The sequence below is a fragment of the Amblyraja radiata genome, chromosome 15 (assembly GCF_010909765.2).
Source record: "Amblyraja radiata isolate CabotCenter1 chromosome 15, sAmbRad1.1.pri, whole genome shotgun sequence".
NCBI classification, from domain to species: Eukaryota; Metazoa; Chordata; class Chondrichthyes; order Rajiformes; family Rajidae; genus Amblyraja; species Amblyraja radiata.
Window position 1 is genome coordinate 43,943,323 of NC_045970.1, and position 21,790 is coordinate 43,965,112.

Below are 21,790 nucleotides of genomic sequence, written 5' to 3' on the forward strand. Positions count from 1 at the left end.
ATGTATTCAAGAGAGAGTTAGATTTAGCCCTTAGGGCTAACAGAATCAAAGGATGTGGGGAGAAAACAGGAACAGGGTACTGGTTCTGGATGATCAGCCACTGGCTTGAAGGGCCGAATGGCCTACTGCACCTATTTTCTATGTTTCTATGAGTGTATTTAAAAGTAATTTTTACAGGCAGAATTAGCCTGCACAAATAGCTGGAAAGTTAGTACTTTAACAGTTGCTCTAAAAAAAATGTTAATCATGCCTTAATCATACAGACTGCTTTAATCTCCCGTTGACTGACCAGACAAGCATATGATGTGGAAGCCATTGCTCAGTGTACTGATGGATTTTAATATTCCATATTAGCTTGTCAAACAAAAAAACAACTGACAATTGCTCTTTACAATTCTTTAACAACCATTACTGACTCACTTTTCAGCCATTAATACTTTCCCATAATACAAATGAACAGATGCCAAGTAAGCAGCCAAGTAAAAATTCCTTTCTACAGTCTTGGCTTGCCTTTATAATTGTCCCCTTTGAGAGGCAACCTGGGAAAAAATTACAGAGCTCACTTCTTTCCTTGACAGAGGAGCTGTTACATGTGTTTTCCACTTATAGCTTTTTTACAATAAATGTGCTCCATTCTAAATCTGGATCTAATCTCTAGCCTCCGCGCAAAAAAAAAAGGATTTATAAACACACTTGCAATGGTTTCAGCCGCGCTCAAGAACTTGCCATAGCCACTGTTTATTTGTACAAGCCGCTGAATGACAAGGCCGAAAGAAACAAAAAGTCACAGACCGTGATCGCCAATGCTGGACTTACCGCTTCATATCCTCCCAGATTTTGGGCTGCTTGAAACATAGTCCAAAGGTTAACTGTTAATAAAGAACAATAAGTGTAAGGAAGACGGAAAGAAAAAGTAGGAACTGTTTGTATTCTTGTACGTTAGTATTAGTCTATTCATATTTATATGCATATTATATACATAATTATGAGGTATTAACTGTAAAGAGAGAAATTGGACCCATATCTACACATTTGTAGATCATGCATAAAAGCATTCTTTTTTTAAGAGAAAACAGCACGAAAACAGGCCCTTTGGCGACCGAGTCCGCACTGAACAGCGATCCCCGCACATTAACACTATCCTACACACTAGGGATAATTTACACTTATACCAAGCCAATTAACCTACATACCTGTACGTCTTTGGAGTGTGGGAGGAAACCGACGATCTCGGAGAAAACCCACGTGGTCACGTGGGAGAGCGTACAAACTCCCTACAGACAGCACCCGTAGTCGGGATCGAACCCAGGTCTCCGGCGCTGCAAGCGCGGTAAGGCAGCATCTCTACCGCTGCGCCGTCGTGCCGCCCTGAGTTTTATTCAGAGGAGACTGCTCTACTGGACAATTTGATGTGAAATCATCAGTGATATCAGACTGGGCATTTCCTCAGGCATTTCCTCAGCTGGCATTTGACTGTCATCTGCCCGGCACAGTAAAGTCACATGCTGCACATTTTCTCCCTCGTCTGTAGAAATTGGTCCCTCTGTGGACAACCTACAGCGTACCAGGTGCACATTGCAGAGGGCAATGCACATGAGACAGCAATTGACAATGTGGCACTGTGACCTCGGTGTCTTGCATACAGCATCTGCCAGCCTTGGTTTTCAATGGTCAGCATGATGGGAAATGATTCCTTGACTGATCACAGCCTCAATGTTCATATATTCCTCGCTACATGTCGTAAGTCAGCCCATGCCTAGCGATGGACCGGGCCACTCAAGGCCAGTTTAACGCAGGGTTGGTGCTCACATTGAAGGCACTCAGCGCTTTCCCTCGCATCCACGGCTGCTCGCACTACCACTGGACTATGGCTGCCACGGCCAGAGCTCTAAGCTCCAACCCGCCTCCCTGTGGTAGCCCCGGGTAGTGCATGCAACCTCCGGTTGGACCCATGCACGCCCCACTGTAACATTGAAGATAAGACACAAAATGCCAGAGTAACTCAGCGGGTCAGGCAGCATCTCTAGAGAAAAGGCATTTGTGACGTTTTGGGTCGAGACCCTTCTTTAGACCCTGTTGCGCCATTGTACAATTCGTATGTACACCATTTGTGCGCCCTTGACCAATGCCTCAAACATTTTGGGCTACCCCAATCACCATTAGTGTTATCTGAGTTAGGACAACCATCGCTCACAAAGAAGAGGAGTTGCAATGAGGAGGCAACTGCACTTTACTTTAAAGCCTGTTACTGTCATTATTTAATGAACAGCATTGACCGGATCAGCATTGCTCACGACTCGGACTTGGCATTCGACATAGGAAACACAACAGGCAGCCAAGTGCCTCACCTGAACAAACTGACCATTTGTACAGCAGGCATCATAATCTTGCGACAATCCCAGTCGTTTTAAAGTCTTTATGAAATGTGGTTTCCATTGTACTGTAAGTGGACAAGCTGTCAACTTGCACACTGCAAACTTGCACACACAGCAAAGAGAGCAGATCATCTGTTTCGATGGTGTTGGTTGAGAAATAAATACAAGCCCGCTCCAGGTCGAAGCAGGATTTATTTCCACGAGAACTGCTCATAACCCCAGCAATCCCTATGTTGGAATTGTAGCTGTACAGCAACGTGAATAAATAAGAACATAGGCCAACCAAGATACCCATGTCATATGGCAGCACGATGGCGCAGCGGTGGAGTTGCTGCCTTGCAGTGCTTGCAGCGCCAGAGACCCGGGTTAGATCCTGAGGCTGTCTGAACGGAGTTTGTACGTTCTTCCCTGACCACGTGGGTTTCTTCTGAGATCTTCAGTTTCCTTCCACAATCCAAAGACGTACAGGTTTGTAGGTTAATTGGATTGGTATAAGTGTAAAACATTGTCCCTAATGTGTGTAGGATAGTGTTAATGTGCAGGGATCGCTGTTTGGTGCGGACTCAGTGGGCTGAAGGACCTGTTTTCCGCGCTATATCTCTAAACTAAACTAAAGGGATATGTATCACATGCAGATCATAGAAAATCGTTTAACTTGGCTTCATGTCTATCATGGAGATTGTGGGCGGAAGGGCCTACTCCTGTGCTGTTCTATGTTCTACATCCCCACCAACTGAAAATGAAAATCTGACATTCCTTTCATAAAGTGCAAGAAGCCAATAGTTCATGGCAACCAATAAATAATCTGTTCAACCACAATTTACTTCCCAATGTGTACTGTTCTCAACCAAGGACATGGGTACCTTGTTAATGTTTCCCAGAGCCCACTGCAGAAGGCACAAAGAGACATATTATCAGTCCAAACACATAAAACTATGTGTTCGTTCCGAACACAGTGGGTAAAAGTCAGCATGTCTCTTACTAAATGCAAAAGTCAATTGCATCATGGAGGAGACACATAAATATAGCTACCAGAAATCCAAAGAAATATCCGTCAACTACAGGAGAAGGGAAACCAAGGTAAACCACGGTGATCAACTGGTAAATAAATACTTGGGCCATCCCCAATTTCCTAAAATCCCCTATTTTATTTTATTACCTTATAGTAAATCTCTTTTTAAATCCTGAACCTCAGACATTCTCTGACACCTGCCTGTTCAAATATTCAAGAGTCAAATAACATTGGATTTGGCTTTAAAATGTGATTGTTTATCCACACTTGGTGATCATCCAATTCATGGCTACCTTAGGTTTTGCAAGCGATCAGAGAGCAAAGATTGGAGGCCGTTTCAAACCACAAAGTAAGAGGATGCTGTTCTACCTCTTTAACCAAGTGTAAGTCAAACATATACCTACCAGAACCAAGACGCTAAAGCCCAGTTAGGCAATGACCTTCTTTGTGCAAAGCAACAATGTGTAATTGGGGAGTAGAATGCGACAAAGGGGAGATCTTCAGGTTGACTGAGTAGATAGTACAGACAGGTCCACTGAGGTTAATGTGCTGGGTACATAGGGCGATGTTGGGGTGGAAAAGTTGTGAGTGAACTACAGTAAATAAGATGAGGGGGAGCGGGGATAATGCGAAATATGTTGAAGCTTATGGGCAAACAAAGAACAAAACAGGATAATATGTGTAGTTTCATTTTCAATGGCACTTTATTTGTCACATGTGCCGAGGTACTGAAATTTATTTTTGTATACAGTTCAGAACGTATCACTATACATAAGCACATAGATACATCTTAGATAAGCATCTCAGATACAGTACAAGTGTATAGTAATCCAGGGGTCATTGTTGGTAATTTCCGACCTAGTCTCTCGATGTTAAGAATAAAGCATTAGCCAGACTGGGGATCAACCAGAGGCTTTTCAGCCTGGGACTGACTGCTGAAGATGTATTCATTAGGACCATAAATAGAAATAGGAGGCTAAACATGGAGAGCTTAAGTGAGAGTTTTTGATGATTTAATGGCAATTTTGAAAGGAAGCAAATGGCACCTTTCTGTATCCCTGGAGAGCCAGCAAGCACCAGGGTGTGAAAAGGAAAACATAGAGATATCTACAGATCATCATTTAAAGCCTTCAGCAGGCTCTACTTATTACAAAGCACTTGCATTATCGATTGTATTACTAGCTGTTAAATACAAAAAAAAGGATGCATGTATAATTTTGGAGAACATCAAACAACTCTGAATACATTAGTTACATATAGATGGTTTTTATTGGACTTATCATGATCTTAAGTCTCACTTGAATCCCATTAGACAAGAGCTTCAGTATAGCCTGCAGTAGAACAAGATATGAATGCTCTCATTTTGTTGATGAGTACCCCGAGGAGAATCACAGCAAGCTTTAAATGGTATGAGTTTCTCTGGTAATACCATTCAGAGGCTCCGCAGATCAAAGATAAAACAAATTGCACTATACATCCTTAATTCTTTTTAAAAGAGGAAATTCGGGGATGATCTCAAAGTACCCATTTACACTAAAGTAATTTCCATTGCCAATTAGTCAGCAGAGTTACCAATCCATTTACACTGCAAGCTGAAACTAGTTCAATTCCTTTGGAGAAGCTGTGGTGAAAGGTGTGTACAAGACTTACTTATGGATGCTGTAGTGTGATGATTATGTTACTGGATTCATGATGCAGAGAAGAAAAGTTCAGATCACACAAGGACCGCTTGTGAATTTGAATTCAGTTTAATAAAACAAAAAAATCGAATTAAATCAAATTACCGAATTGAATTGACCAAAAAATGATTCATTACTGTGTGTGTGTGTGTGTGTGTGTGTGTGTGTGTGTGTGTGTGTGTGTGTGTGATCCAAATCTCAATGAGGATTACAAAAATAGTTCTTGAGGGCACTTTTAGGAATATAGAAAATCAGTGCAGGAGTAGGCCATTCGGCTCTTCGATCATGGCTGATCATCCAAAATCAGTACTCCATTCCATATTCCACATATCCCTTGATTCCATTAGCCCTAAGAGCTATATCTACTCTCTCTTGAAAACATCCAGTGAATTGGCCTCCACTGCCTTCTGCAGCAGAGAATTCCACAGATTCACAACTCTCTGGGTGAAAATGTTTTTCCTAATCTCAGTCCTAACTGGTTTACCCCTTATTCTTAACCTAGTTCTGGACTCCCCCAACACAGGGAACATTTTTCTCTTAGCTCCTTTCCCAGGCATGTAAGCAAACTTTGGTTGTGCCTACCAATCCTTTCTTGCGTTAGCAGAAACAGACAGGACTGCAAACAGTGTAAAATGTGGATATTCCAAGAAAAGTTGCCAAGTTTTGGAATGGATTATGCTCTAAAATTATTCAAAGCTTTTATCAATATGTTACGTGGAGGAACACAAGTGTGATAGGAAGGAACTGCAAATGCTGGTTTACACCAAAGATAGACACAAAGTGCTGGAGTAACTCAGCCAGACTCTGAGGCAACATCTCTGGAGAGAAGGAATGGTGATGTTTTGGGTCGAGACCCTTCTCCAGACATAGGCAGTGCATTCATTTGGAGATAAGTGTCTTTGGGTCACAAGGCCAATTCAATCGAATGGCTGGGTGCAGAGTATTTTGGGTGCAGAAGTATTTTTTGTAATCCTCATTGAGATATGGATGTCACTTTATATATATTGTCCATCCTTTGGTATTGAATCACTTTTTGGTGATTTCAATTCGGTAATTTGATTTAATTCGTTTTTTTAGTTTTATACAACTGCCTACGTCCTGAATCTTTTTGTACTCGTTGAGCTGTGTAATTCTGCAGGTACTTCTCACGGCAGGGCTTTAACAAGGGTCTTAATGAGCCATGAACACACTTTCATTTTGTAAGGATTTCCACTCCTTCACCGTTGGGGGTAGGCATCTCTGGCGATGCACTAATAAACACAGGGAGATTCCATGTGTTACATTACACATTCCATATTATGGGGGGCAAAAATCTTTGCCACTTATTCAATAAACAATGCCGGGAGACACTCCATTGTCCTCCGCACAAGGGCTCTCCAAGTTAGGCATTTATAGACAATAGACACTAGGTGCAGGGGTAGGCCCTTCGGCCCTTCGAGCCAGCACAAGTGAAACTGTGTGTGGAAATGTCAGCTGATGGCCAGAATGAAAAGCAAACCAGTTTACCATATTATCAAACTACATCAAACTTCATGTAACTAATAATAGACTGGTACAAAAGATCCTTTAACTTCATAACATAATGCACCCGCTGATCTTTCTCAATCAGTGAGTGCATTCACATGATGTTATTAAACACATTTTGACTCATTTAAAATGACACAAATTCTGGAAAGATGGCATAGAACGAAGAAAGATTGCACTTACTTTGTTTAAAGCCAAGATAGGGTATCCTTTCTATTGGAGTACTCCTTTCTTTCATGTACTTGTAAAGTGTGACAAGGAAAGTCTGTTCCTCTGCTCTACATTCATCGCCTGCTGTAACCTTTGATTTTTCATCAGCTGCGATATTTTTGCAGTTGCCGTTGTTATTCTTGGGCTTTACCATCGTGGTTTTGGGCTCACATTTCGACTGAGGTGGAAAAATACGCACAGGATTTGTAACAGCACAGTGATTGACACTTCATCACTTGGATCCAAGGTTTGCTTGGAACCTGAAGGTTATTATTTCCCAAATGATGCTATAAAAAGCATGGATGATAGATCGGAACATTTTCATTTACTTACAGCCTTTTGGAGCTTCAGGATTAACTAAAGCACGTTACAATCTATGAACCAGCAGCTTTTACACAGTCTCCTTCATGAAATATGATCAAACAGTACCTGACTATGAACGATGTAATGGAATAATAGGGCAGTAGGTTTCAAGGTGGTTCTTTAAACTGGAAAGAGGTGGAGAAGCAAGAGAGCGAAATGCTGGAATTTCAGGAACCGAGGTCTTGTGAGAAAAATCGTGTGCAATAGTCTGGGTATGATCATATGACCAGGATCTGTGGCGGCACAGTAGTAGAGATGCTGCCTTACAGACAGTGCTTGCAGCGCCGGAGACTCGGGTTCGATCCCGACTACGGGTGCTGTCTGTACGGAGTTTGTACGTTCTCCCTGTGACTGCGTGGGTTTTCTCCGAGACGCTCCAAAGATATACAGGTTTGTAGGTTAATTGGCTTGGGTTTGTAAACTTGGTATATGTGTCAACTGTCCCTAGTGTGTGGAGGCTTGTGTTAATGCGTGGGGATCGCTGGTCGGTGCGGACTCGGTGGGCCGATGCGCCTGTATCTGCGCTGCATCTCTAAGCTAAAATTAGGGGAGTCCAGAGAGGTACAGCAGCACAGCGGTGCGGCAGGTGGTGCCATTGGCCTGCCAGGGACGCAGGTTCGATCCTGGCCTCCACTGCTGCCTGGGTGGAGTCTTCAGGTTTTACCTGTGGCAGGATACATTCCCCCAGGTGCACCAGTTTCCTCTCATATTCCTGGGGCGTGCAGGTTGACAGGTTTGTTGGGTGCTGTGGGTTGGCTCCAGTGTGAAGGTGAATGATGGAATCCGCGGGAATTGATCAGGAGAAGAGGGGAGGGGGAAGAGGAACTAAATGGGATTAACACAAATGGGTGCTTGATGGTGGCAATGTCAAGGTGGTCCAATGGGTCTGTTTCTGTGCTGCAAGGCAGTAGGGCTGAAGTAGATTTCAGAGACGTGGGGCATAAGAGGGGCAAGCAAAGATTTGATGCAACTCTTAAAATCAGACATCGCTCAAACAGAAGCCAAAGTATCTCAGCCATCATGAGAGTAATGTGCAAATGGGCTGGCACATTGTAGGAAGCAAGAGATGCTCTGGATGATTCACAAGTTTACGAGTGGGAGACCAGCTGGGGCTGTGTTATGTAAATCAAGTCTAGCATGTGACAAGTGTGTTGGGGCACTGCCCAAACTTCAGTTGGAGAGGCCAGGTGTAAGGGGTGGTCAGTTAATTTTACAACAGTAGAAATAGGCAGTCAATCAAGGTATTGCACACGAGTCACTGAAATGGGCCTTGAAGCCACAATCTTTCATTCGAAGGCAGAGGATAGAAACATAGAAACATAGAAAATAGGTGCAGGAGTAGGCCATTCGGCCCTTCGTGCCTGCACCGCCATTCAATATGATCATGGCTGATCATCCAACTCAGTATCCTGTACCTGCCTTCTCTCCATACCCCCTGATCCCTTTAGCCACAAGGGCCACATCTAACTCCCTCTTAAATATAGCCAATGAACTGGCCTCAACTACCTTCTGTGGCAGAGAATTCCAGAGATTCACCACTCTCTGTGTAAAAAATGTTTTTCTCATCTCGGTCTTAAAAGATTTCCCCCTTATCCTTAAACTGAGACCCCTCATTCTGGACTTCCCCAACATCGGGAACAATCTTTCTGCATCTAGCCTGTCCAACCCCTTAAGAATTTTGTAAGTTTCTATAAGAAATCCCCCCTCAATCTTCTAAATTCTAGCGAGTACAAGCCGAGTCTATCCAGTCTTTCTTCATATGAAAGTCCTGCCTATGAAAGGATGGATGACATCTTGCCGGTGATCACAGGAAGTAAGAGGAGAAAAGCTACAAGCTTGAAAACAGCAAAGAGTTGAAGCAATAAAGTGGTCCATACCTTGGGATTGCTCTTCCCGTCCGAATCCTCATTGGAGTCTCTCAAGCCATTTAGACCTTGTGCATCCCGCTTCTGGGAACAAGCCTTCTTCTTCCGAGGTCGGCCTTTGAGATTAAGCGCTATAAATTCATAAAGCGAGGAACAATTTTCAGAACCCATAAAACAGCAACAAAAACACCTAATTGATAAATTTCTGTTTTGGGTTCTGTGCTGACATCATCAAATGTTTACATGGTACAAATCAAACTAACATCAAGACAGTCGCATTTCCCTAATTGAAGTATTTATATGGAAGGCATGTCGTTTAGTACACTTTCACTTTCCTGCTGAAAATACAGGTGTGGTTTTAATGGCCATTCCCAGTATGACCATCCCAAGGTATCCATGCAATTGATCCAATTTCACACAGAGACTGCAGGTTCCAGAGAGACGTGTAAATTGCAATGAGCGTTTGGCCATTAATAAGCTTGTGTGTTCTGTGCAGCTGCACTACTTTGCTGCGATAAATAACCAGCTCAACAAACCATTGTACACCTTGTCCTTGTACACCAGTCACTGAAAGTAAACATCCAGGTACAGCAGGCAGTGAAGAAAGCTAATGGCATGTTGGCCTTCATGACGAGAGGATTTGAGTATAGGAGTAAAGTGATACATATGCAGTTGTACAGGGCCCTGGTGAGACCACATTTGGAGTATTGTGTGCAGTTTTGGTCTCCTAATCTGAGGAAGGACATCCTTGCTATTGAGGCAGTGCAGCGTATGTTCACGAGGTTAATCCCCGGGACTGTCGTGTGAGGAAAGATTGGAAAGACTGGGCTTGTATTCACTGGCATTTAGAAGGACGAGAGGGGATCTTATAGAAACATCTTTAATTATAAAAGAACTGAACAAGCTAAATGCAGGAAAAATGTTCCCAACGTTGGGGGAGTCGAGAACCAGAGGCAACAGTCGAAGAATAAAGTGGAGGCCATTTAAAACTGAGATGAGAAAAAACTTTTTTACTTAGAGAGGTGAATTTTTTGAATTTTCTGCCACAGAAAGCAGTAGAGGCCAATTCACTGGATGCATTTAAAAGAGTTAGATAGAGCTCTAGGGGCGAGCGGAATCAAGGGGTATGGAGAGAAGGCAGGCACGGGTTACTGATTGTGGATGATCAGCCATGATCACAATGAATGGCGGTGCTGGCTCGAAGGGCTGAATGGCCTCCTCCTGCACCTATTTTCTATATTTCTATTGAACAAAGCACATTTTCTTCAGCTGAAATTGCAAAAGGGAAAGTTTATCACATTGATGACATTTTGCTTTATATTTTCGAAAATCACGTGACATGAAAAGAACATTTGCTCGCAACAGCAACTCCATAACCATATAACCATATAACTCATGCTATTGCATAGCAGCCAGCAGGCAGAGTCACTCAGTTGCAAACTATAATCCTCACGTGAGAAGCTCAATCACTGGAGAATCACATTTAAGACGGTCAGCATTTGGTTTCCGTGGCAAGGAATTACCATTTCACATTCTTCAGTCACCACCCACTGGTGTCTTTGGGTCTGCATTGTGCAGAGTTCAAACCAGGGGATAAATTGAGCTTGTTGAAGAGAATTCATGGACGGACACACCTATGCTTAGATAATGGCAGGTTCTCAATCACAACGTGAATGTTAAAGTAAATCTGGCCATCCGCCGTTGTAGAGATGCGAGTCTGGTAGGGACCACCGTGTATGGTAGGGTGGAACTCGGAAACATTGTCCTGTTAAACACAGTGGGGCTCAAAATAAATCTTTATACTGTGTTTTCTGCAGATAAAACTATTCTTTCCACGACTCCTAGAAAATAGGTGCAGGAGTCAGTCAGTCAATATGATCATGGCTGATCATCCAAAATCAGTTCCCCGTTCCTGCTTTCTCCACATAATCCCTTGATCTCTTGACTCAGCATCATTAATATGCTGATTAATTTCACCAAAAACAATGGAGGCCTTGGATACTAATTTTAATTTTGAGTAACTGTGTAAAACAGAAAGATAGACTCAACTGCCTACTGACTTCCAATGAAATGGAAACTGGAAGAGATGTATAACAGGTGGCTGGAAAGTGGATGCATACAGGTGGTAGAGGTGTTAACAATATAGGGGCATCTGCTGAAGCCAGATTTCATGGCAGCAAATCTAAGGGAACTTTGCTAGATTCTGCAATGTATCAATCCTGCAACAGATACATTTCTGCTTTGTCAGCAAAATCCATAAATAATCTGGAGGTGACTCTTTTGCAAAACTGTTACTGAACTGTAACTACGACGGTGGCGGTCAGATTTACGTTTGCAAGGTTGTTGTTTTAACCCAGTGTGCACACACAATGAAAAATGTGAAATCCTCATGAAAAATCATTTGGAAGGTACAGTGCTCCTTCTATGCCAGGGCAAGCTTGGAGTTTCATTGCTAGATACCAGCAAAGATGCCTCTGCCAATGTTTGGATATTTAGCGTATTATTGTCTGGAAGGACCATAAATCTCACTCTGTACTTGTCTATTGATAGCATTGTCTGCGACATGTTCATACCGTACCAGCAATGCCGCAGGGCATGCACCTCATGTCAGTCACACCAATTCCATACTCAAAGAAAGGAATTCAAACACCTTTTGCAATCCTGCGGTATATTTCAGAACTACACAAGAACTGCCTGGAACATGACTATTTGAGATTGTTATGCTTAAGTGCTCGAAACCAGTTGCAAAAGATCACAGAGATAACTAATCATTAAGCGTATTGTTTGACAACTCGAAAGCCAAGTTCATATTTTCTTTCATATCGTACTATAAAAGGCAGCCAAGACATCAAAAGCTGCTCGAAATAAGCAACAATTCCTGTTTAATTACTGTATATTTGCTCAGTAGCTGATGACTGTTTTAATGACAGGGTTCAAACATAGACTGCAATGAGTAATGAAACTCATCAAAATAGCTGCAAAGCCAAGAAGTCACTGAAAGTATGGTTAAGAAACCCAATGCAATCTTGTATTGGGTTTCTCAATCCTGCATTTGTATGTTCGCTGAGAATGAACACAATACACATTATACGCAGTAAATGTAGAACACAGTTGCATTATCCTTATTTGGTACTTTGAATTATTTAGTTGCAGTGCCAAAGTCTGATATAGTGTTTATTTTTGATATTTGTGTTTGTAGCCAAAACATACAAATGACATATTAGTCCATTTGGTCCTGTGGTGTAATAACTTAGAAATGTTAATCTGTTATTTAGGGGAGAAAAGCTCTCCATTGTACATTACAAATTACTGAAGCATACTTAACAAATGTGGAGGTGACCTTTAAATAGCACTGACTGAGGAAATGAACCAATTTGAGCTGATTCAGAAATATCAGACAAACTGCTGCTCTGCTGAATGTGTCCAAAAATGGCTTGGGATGAAATAATTTTACCATTATTAAAATATGATGACATCCTGTATAGATTGCAGTAAAACTGAACATAAACACCCTTCCCTTGCCCAGACACGCATACACACCCCTATGCTGGTACCGTGAACTCTTGATCACTAAACCTAACCACATTATGAGCTTTGCAGAAGCTATTTCTTAATTTAGTTCACTTAATTTGGATCCTAGCTAAACATTCCACTCAAGGTGAGCCGCAGATTACTTTAATCAAACGGCGTTTTAATGTCCGACTGACATTGACCAACACAAGCAATCACAACATTTATAAGGATACACAGAATAAACACAGAAAGTGAAATAAAAGTGTTACCCATTTCAGCCGAATTCACCAGGTCCTATCAGCCTCTGACATTAATGTTGCAGCATGTGACATGCATCATCCCTGCCACTCCAACCTTCGGTCAATTGAAGCACTTGTCAATAATTGTGCTTCCTGTCTTGTGCCCACAACAACTTTTACTTGGGCTCAAGAGAACGATTACTCAAGGAACAACAGATCACTGACAAAAAAAAAAAAAAAAAAAGGGATGATCTGCCAAGCGGGAGGGGAAAAAAAAAAAAAACCCTTACATACGAGGTCTGGTTCTGCACAGCCCATTTGTTGTCATCTCATCCCACCTCTTTCATAGTAACAATGATTTCAATTACTGGACTTGTTTTGCGGGGTCGAATTGCCAACTCATTTGAAAGGCACTGCACCCGCTTACAAGTCGAAGCCCAGTTACTCATGTCAAAGAATGTGGCACAGGAAAGAGGTGCAGGCTCGTGGTTTTGCGTAATTTGATATTTATGTGACTTTCAATATTTCAGAGGCCCTGATCCTGCTGTGAAAGGTTATAGATATATTGGTGCCTGAAAGTAAGTGCACTATGAATAAATGTTTCCATACACTTAAAAATGATTACAAAGATAGATTAGTTTGTCGATATTTTTCAGGTGCACAAAACCATAACGCAACACAATAGCAGCTCTGCACAAACTGGGCGCTAGCAGAAGAATTATTAGAAAGCAGGATAAGGGTAAACTAAGAACATTTAGGCAATATATTACCAGAGCCAGTTGCATCCTTTCAGATCCACTTCTTCCTCCTACGTTTATTGGTAAATTGAAGCTCACCGCAGCTTTTGATCAATTTATTAAAATTGTTACCTTGCAATTATCTCTGCAGGTTCAGTAAGATCAGTTGAAGGCCGGCATGCTAATGGCTGTAAAAGCCCGTTGCCAATCACAAACAACTTTCTTCGTTAAAAGCATTAAAGAAGCTGCAGTCTAAAATAGACATGGACAATTTCAAAGTCCAAAGGGCTGCAGCAGGTTTTGAAACAAAGGTATCTCTGCTTTCTTGTGCAAACAGCTGACGCCCTCACTTCCTCATAGGGCAACAGTTTCAGTAATTAATATACGTTGGCGAGTTAATTCTTCATTTGATTTGGAAGTCAGAGTCTAAAGCGTCTTTTAAAATTGTGCCTATAAAAGGCAGTATTAAACCATAAAATAAAATCATAAGTAATTTATTGCGGTAATGTACTATATCCTTTTATAATATTAATGAACATAAAACCTCAGGTTTAAATATCAGCCATGTAAATAGAGTAGTGCAGCAAACTTAACAAAGGATTATCTTGCCACATGACATAAATATACTCTTCAACTATTAGGTTTCAAATTCTGGTGCCAGAATGTGAACAAAACAATCTCTTAATTACTGCAAATGAAAATCCAATTTAAGTTTCACTGGAACATGATCCCATTACTTCAGTTATTATATTCCTTCCATAATTCTTTTCACAGACCAAAACACACAAAGTATAAACAGTTCAGTTCGCAACCATCTCCCTTTTGGGATCAGACATCCTGTCTCATTATGTCGATGATTAAAGCAATAATGCCAGATATTTCGAGGCATAAAAATCCTGAAATAGCTTTGAAATCCACCATTTCTGACTGCACCATTTTTTTATTATTAGCACTGTGAACAAATTTGCAGAGTTAAAATATTCTATTTAGTTTCAACCCACATTCAGGAGACAGCTGTTTTCTCTCTGTTGTGTACAGAGAATTGAAGCTCATAGTCATGGGAACATGTCACTAGAGGAGACCATTGTGCCCATCATTCCTGTGCTAGTTATTTCAAACAGCTGTCCGTGTACCTCTCTGCTCTTCTTTTATAATCTTAAAAATGTTTCTTCACCAAGGATTTATCTAATCCTGTAATACAAGTTATTGTTGAATTTGTTTCCACCAGTCTTTCTGGCATTGGATTCCAGATCATAAAAGTTAATCTTATAATGAGTAAGAAAGAACTGCAGATTAATTTTATAAAGTATTTTACTCATTTCCCCGCGAGTTCTTTAAATGTTTCGACTGGTTACTGATTCATCTGCCAGTTACCTTTATTTACGCCACTCCAGCACTCCTCCACCAAGCTGAAGTACTCACTCTTAGTACATCGCTAAATGCTCTATGTACCTTATGAACGCCTTTGACATCATTCCCATCATTTGGACATGCAGAAGTAGAGCAAAACTCCAGATTAAGCCATCAATTTTCTTAATTTGTATTCGATGCAGCAGTTAAATAAATTAAGGATGCCTTGCATTTTATAAATTTTATAAAATGGCCCTGCCATTCCATAGTTTACCTGTGGTATAAGTCTACCTGGAAATTACATTGCGCAATCTGTGTCCATGAGTTTTACGTGATCCTATTCCAATGAAAACTAAACATAATTGGGGAAAAAAACAGGAACTCTGAGCAAGTTGCATGAAGTTTGAAATTTTCACCCTGGGTCTTCCATTCATTGCACCTCCCACTAAACATCCCAATGGCAGGCTTAAGGACAACATGCCTGTCGGTCCAAAATCCTCCCAACTAATGGGCGGCACAGTGGCGCAGCGGTAGAGTTGCTTCCTTACACCCGGGTTCGATCCCGACTACGTCTGCTGTTTGTACGGAGTTTGTACGTTCTCCCCATGACCTCTTGGCGGAAGTGTAAAGTGTCCCTAGTATGTGTAGGATAGTCTTAATGAGCGGGTATCGCTGGCCGGTGCGGACTCCATGAGCCGAAGGGCCTGTTTCCGCGCTGTATTTGTGAACTAAACTAAACTAATGGGCCTCAAGAGGTGCCAACAAATTTCCAGGCACTTAATTTCTTTGCTGCAAAGAAACAATTTCAGATTTTTAATTAAACTCTACTTTGAAGCATACTTACTACGAGAAAACTGATCAGAGGAAAAATCACTGAATGACCCAATCTGCAATAGTAGCACCCATGCCTCAGGGGAACGCAAAATAACTTATCTGTTTCTTCTTTAACTTTTACCTAAACATAATCCTATTTAGGCCTGAATTCACATTCTTAATGTTGGTGTGCCAAGTCATTTAAAAGTTATTTGGAGTTACCAAAGCTAATGATCATTTTTTTATAACATAAGTAGGTTAGTTCATAACTCAATTTTATAAATTGGACTGAACTATTCTTACATTCCAGGTTGCTGCTACATGGTAATACGCATACCTCTGAATTACAAGACAATGTATGAGAAATTGATTAGCGGTGGTGTTAGGGGTTTATTGGGAGAAGGCAGGAGAATGAGGCTGAGGGAAAGATAGAACAGCCATGAATGGTGGAATAGGCGTGATGGGCCGAATGGCCTAATTCTGCTTCTACAGAGATATGGGTCTAATCCAGGTCGACATTTCAGTGCCACACCAAAATAATACAGAGCAGTAACTGGAAACAGTGCTGCATTATTCCAATTCCTGTAAGTGCGGAACAAAATAGGAGCAGTGGGAGGGCACGCAGTCCCTCTAGTTTGTCCTACCATTCAATATGATCATGGCTAGTCTGCCTCAAGCCTCAACTCTTCAATGCCAGTTCCCCAGCCTTCAATTCCTTGATCTTTTAAAAATGTACCTACTTCCTCTTTAAAAAGCCCCCAATGATCTCCCCTCCATGGGGATAGAGAATTCCAGGTTCCCTCATTTTATACAACATGTTGCTATACACTTCAATTTTAAGTGACCACCCTATCAGCTTGTAACAATATCGCCTTGAGATTTTCTCACCAGTGGAAACATCACAATATCCACCCTGTCATGTTCCTCAGGATCTTGTATGTTTTATTATAATGATATCTTATTCTTCCAAACTCCGCAGAATACAGCACCCAACTTCCTTAACCACTGGTGATAGGACAACCCTCTCATCTGAGAAATTAGCCTAACCAATTTGCTTTGGAGCACCACCAATGCATGTATATCCTTTCTTAACGAAGGGGACTAACATGGTGTGCAGATGTGGTGTCGTTGGGACCCTGTACAATTGCAACGACTTCCTCATTTCTAAACATCAACCCTCTTGCAATCAAGGCCAATACATAATTTGGCTTCTTCAGCACATGATGCACCTGCCCGGTGTGATACGTGTTCAAGAATGCCTAGATCCCTCTGCACTTCACTCATACTTAATCTCTCTCCTTTTAGATAATAGGAACCCGAGGGGTAACTTTTTTACACAAAGGGTAGTGGGTGTAGGGAATGGGCTGTAAGAGGAGGTAGGTGTGGCAGGTACTATTACGACCTTTAAGAAACAATTAGACAGGTACATGGATAGGATAGGGTTAGAGGGATATGGGCCAAATGCAGGCAGGTAGGACTAGTGTAGATGGGACATGTTGGCGAAGTTGGGCTGTTTCCACGCTGTAACACTCTATGACTCTAATAGCCTGGCGTTAAGAGTTATTTTACTGCCCGATTTCTTGTGTTCCCATATTAAACTCCATTTGCCAAGTTTTCACCCACACATTCAACCTATCCTATTGCAGAGTCCTAATATCTTCTTCACAATGGAAGGCCCTTCTATTTATTTATGGGTCATCGGCAAAACTGGTTCATTTACGCTTTGCTCCAGATTATTTTTACAAATCGTAAATAAGGAAGAGCCCAGAAATGATCCCTGCGGACTCAAACAGGTACATTTTTCCAGCCTGAAAAGAACCTATCTACTCCGACTTTGTTCTCCAAGCGACAACTGATCTTCAACCCATACTATCCCACTTCCCTATATACCATGAGTCAAGTCTTGCGCAGAAGCCTTTCATGTGGCGCCTTGCCCTACACCTGCCTTTTCAGAAGTGCATAAAAGATTCTCCTGGCACTATTCGGAGAGCAGAGAACTAAACCTGATGCCTTGGCCAGTATTTATCTATAAATCAGTATCACTGCAACAGATTAGCTAGTCATTATCACACTGCTGTTTATAGGGGACACAAGAGACTGCAGATGCTGGAATTTGGGCAGAAAGTAAACTGCTGGAAGAACTTAGCAAGCAAGAAGGGGTTGTCAGGGGTTATGGGGAGAAGGCAGGAGAATGGGGATAGGAGGGAGAGATAGATCAGCCATGATTGAATGGCGGAGTAGACTTGATGGGCCGAATGGCCTAATTCTGCTCTTATCGTTTATGACCTTATGACGAGAAACTATGTATGCTTTGGGTTGAGACCCTGCATCAGGACATGTAGCCCCTAGCTCTTCCCATGCTGCTGTTGACTGGCATGTTTCCTACATTATAACAGTGACTTTACTTCAAATGTTACTCATTGACTTCAGAGCACTTTGGAATATCCAAAGGGCATAAAAATCATTATTTAACTGCAAGTTGTTTATTTCCCGGCTTCATGCTGTTGGATTTTGGCATTCAAGGATGGCACAAAAAAAGCCTTATAGCTGTTCTTCAAGCTTTATTAATGAAGTACTAACAAGTGACAGAAATCAATGGTCGAATCAATCAACTGTACAAGTTTACAGAGTCTCCACACTATTTACATTTGCTTCAATATTCGTGGATGTTTTTCTTTGCATATTTGGACTCGTCTTACATAAATTGACTGGATTCAATTTGACAATGAAACTGTGCAAATCCTACTTTAAATATTCTTTCTTGTTTTAATATAGAACGTTCAACAGTTCCCATTATTACCTTTACAATGCCTGCATGCTATAATTTGCAACTTCTGACTTGTTAAAGGCTTACTGATAAAGATCTTCCAATGAGAAATACTTAAGCTTCTAAAGCAAATTCCTGCCAGCGTTATTTAATGATTTCAAAACACTTCTACCAAAATGCGCTGTGCAGGATGTTTCTGAAACTTACTGTTGATGGAAAGTAGGGTGACATTCAGCTTGTCAAGTCCATATTAGATCTACACAAGTACAGTCTCATTAGTCCTATCCACGCCCCCCTCCCCCCTCTCCCGAGATGAGGAAAGTCCTCATCTCAGCTTTGGTTCTTTTAACAATCATTTAATTCCATGCCATCCATTCTTGACCCATCCCGCTTTACATTTAGCTATTCTATAAATTACAGCAGTTAATTTAAAGGTATCTTCATTATCTAAGTAAATCAAGTCTCAATAATCACAGCACACACAATTTAAATCACATATTCTGTGTTGTTACACTGATGTGAGAATCGTTCCATGTTGTGTGAAACTGAAGCAAAATAATTATCAACCAATGGCAGCAAATATGTGTGCCCAGAAATTAAATTGCAGAGTGTTTTTTTAAAGAAACATCATGGATTGAAATTCCCTTCTGCCCAGACCTCCCATCCAAAAGGTTGTTTCACATCATTCCAGAAATTGGGGCAGGAACTTCTGAGTGCAAGTCATGTTGGATGGAGTCTCTTGGGGCAAGCACTGCAGGGGAACACAGACCACATTGCCCTGGGAGCAACCATTATCAAGCACAATATGACTGGGATTCCCACCAGCCAAGTCCCTTACTGAACCCACTGCCCTTTGATGTCGAAACATGGAACTGCAGATACTTGTTTATCGAGGAAAGCCACAAAATGCTGGAGTAACTCAGCCAGTCAGGCAGCATCCCTGGAGAAGATGGATAAGTGACGTTTCGGGTCAGGGCCTTTCTTCAGTCTCCTTCTGCAGTTTGAAGAAAAGTCCCAACCCCGAAATGTCACCTATTCATATTCTCAAGGGTTACTGCCAGAGTTACTCCAGCATTTTGTGTCTGCCCTTTGATGTTCCCCGCTCCTATTCTGCATTGCATCAATATTCCCCACCACAGCCTAACTTCTGATCCGCACCCCTCCCAGCATATTATTGCCAATGTTTCTGGGGCCCTTACATCCTAGGGGAAATTTTAATTTTGTTGTTGATATCCTTGGCAATTTGGTATCACACTCAAGAGTATTAGAGCATACCAAATGGTCTAAAAGAATGATGCACGTCTTTTGTTGGGATTTCCTAATGTAAATGCAACATAGTTTTGTACTTTTTTTGACCGTCAAGATAAATAATCACCAGATTTTCTGGTCCGAGACATTATGTGGACCCTGGAATAATTAAGGAGGCATTAACACGTACGCTGCATTTGAGAGTGAACAGGCCATAAAAAGGGGCTGTGCCACTTGGGCGACTAATTGGCGAGTTTAGAAGAGCTTTAAAAAATTACATGTTGAAGACCTCCTTCGACTATGTTGAAGACTGGCTACGACTAGCTACGATTAACTTAGGGAAAATTGGAGGTCGAAGTGAGTATCCTTCGATCTCCTTCGACCTCACTTCGACCTCCCTTCGACTATGATGAAGACTCTCTACGACTACCTTCAACTACCCTCGATTACCTACGACTAACATGCCGACCTACTATGACTAAACCTACGAGTAAAAAAAGTATCGATTTTTTCCATGGCGACCTTTGTATACTCGTGGGCATTTTTTAACATATTGACAAAAACACCGCTGAAGCCTCGAGTACGCGGAGACCACTCTCGAGCATGAAGGAGAATTACGAGGACCTCCTACGACCTCGTGTCGGCCATGCTGCGAGTATGAGTCGAGGGCAAACTCGCCAGAATTCGTGGATTAGGTCGCCCAAGTGGGACAGGCTCTTAGCAGCAAGTGTTAGTTGGTTGGACTAACCTTAAAGGGATTATATATCCTATGGTCAAATTGAATTAATCAACAGTTTTATTATTGTGTGAGATATAAATTAAAAATATATTAAAAGTTATATTGCACATTCCAAAGGCAGGGATTCAAAATCCATTTTCAAAAGGAATCTACAATCTTTTTTTAGAATTCAGATTTCAATCCTGCACGATAATCTCAAAACACTGATTTTTATGATTCAATAATTCCCACAATAAAATCATTGTAAAAGTTAACTGGTTGGCATATTTCCAGAACCTACTGAAGTAGCTGACGTTCTCCTGCACTTGTTAAAGCAATCTGGGGTCATTTTGCAGTAAGATTCCTGCAGACTATCTTATGATTTGATTTAGTAAAATCCAAATCAAAACCGGTCCAGTATGAAGATGTACAGCCTGAACAATCGACTAGAGCAAAAAAGATTGCTGCTAAAGTCACAGGCTCACCATCACCAACCTCTCACAGGGGATCAAATTTGACCTTGCTGGTATTGCAAAACAGGCCACAGCAAATCAACTACCCATTTTACACCCTGCCTGGTTTCATTTTATTTCATTTTATTTTTTATTATTCGGCTGTGTGGCGAGAGGCTGCAGATTGAAGAACAGATGCGGAATTTGCTAAATTAACAATACATATTTATAGAACACAAATGCCATGGTCAATTACTTTAAAGAAACTCAGGCAAAAAAAAAAATCATCTTACTTAAATTTTAAAGACATTTTATTCCAACCTCACTCCGATGTCCCTTCTACTTTCAGCAAACCAGGCATGATATCAAAATGGATTGCAAAAGGTTGGTCAGAGGAGTGTTTTTCCGAGCACCGTATAGGAAAAGAGAGGGATAGCTGACAAATTTAAGTAGGAAATTCCAGACTCTGGAATCTGGACAGCCTTGTGCATGGTCACCATTAAAGAAGTAGGAAACATGATAGATTTTGATGCCTTGTAAATATAATGCTGGTAGCATGAACGTTTTGCTTTGTTGTTTTGAAGATACTGTGAATGTAAGGAAAGAAGTGCTGATTGTAATAAATTTCCTGCATATATTTTCATGAATGATGTCGATATTTTGAAATACATCAAACAAGTGGGTGGTGGTGGTGGTGGTTCAGAGGGCCAAAGCTGGGGAAACACATTTTCAAGACAACTGGGAAACTGAAGCAAGTTAAAAAGGAATAAATGATTCATGAAGGATTTGAACGCAAGGATGAGAAATGTAAAATTTACGATATTACTACTTCTTAATGTAGTTCAGTGGGCAGCATTTGGTGCCAGTTAAATATAGGCACATTACGACGGAATAACCTCTTTGGCACGGGCCAGAGCTGTAATAG

At 41.3% G+C, this 21,790-nt stretch overlaps 1 protein-coding gene across 1 annotated transcript in view; it reads right to left on the bottom strand.

The window, feature by feature from the left end:
• arid5b (AT-rich interaction domain 5B) overlaps positions 1-21,790 on the bottom strand; it is a 153,074-nt gene that overhangs the window by 36,589 nt on the left and 94,695 nt on the right. The window contains exons 5-7 of the mRNA XM_033034284.1: positions 9,041-9,159; positions 6,774-6,978; positions 817-869 (exon numbers count right to left, since the gene is read on the bottom strand). Coding sequence (XP_032890175.1) covers positions 817-869; positions 6,774-6,978; positions 9,041-9,159 — 377 coding nt within the window. The remainder of the gene's footprint in view (positions 1-816; positions 870-6,773; positions 6,979-9,040; positions 9,160-21,790) is intronic.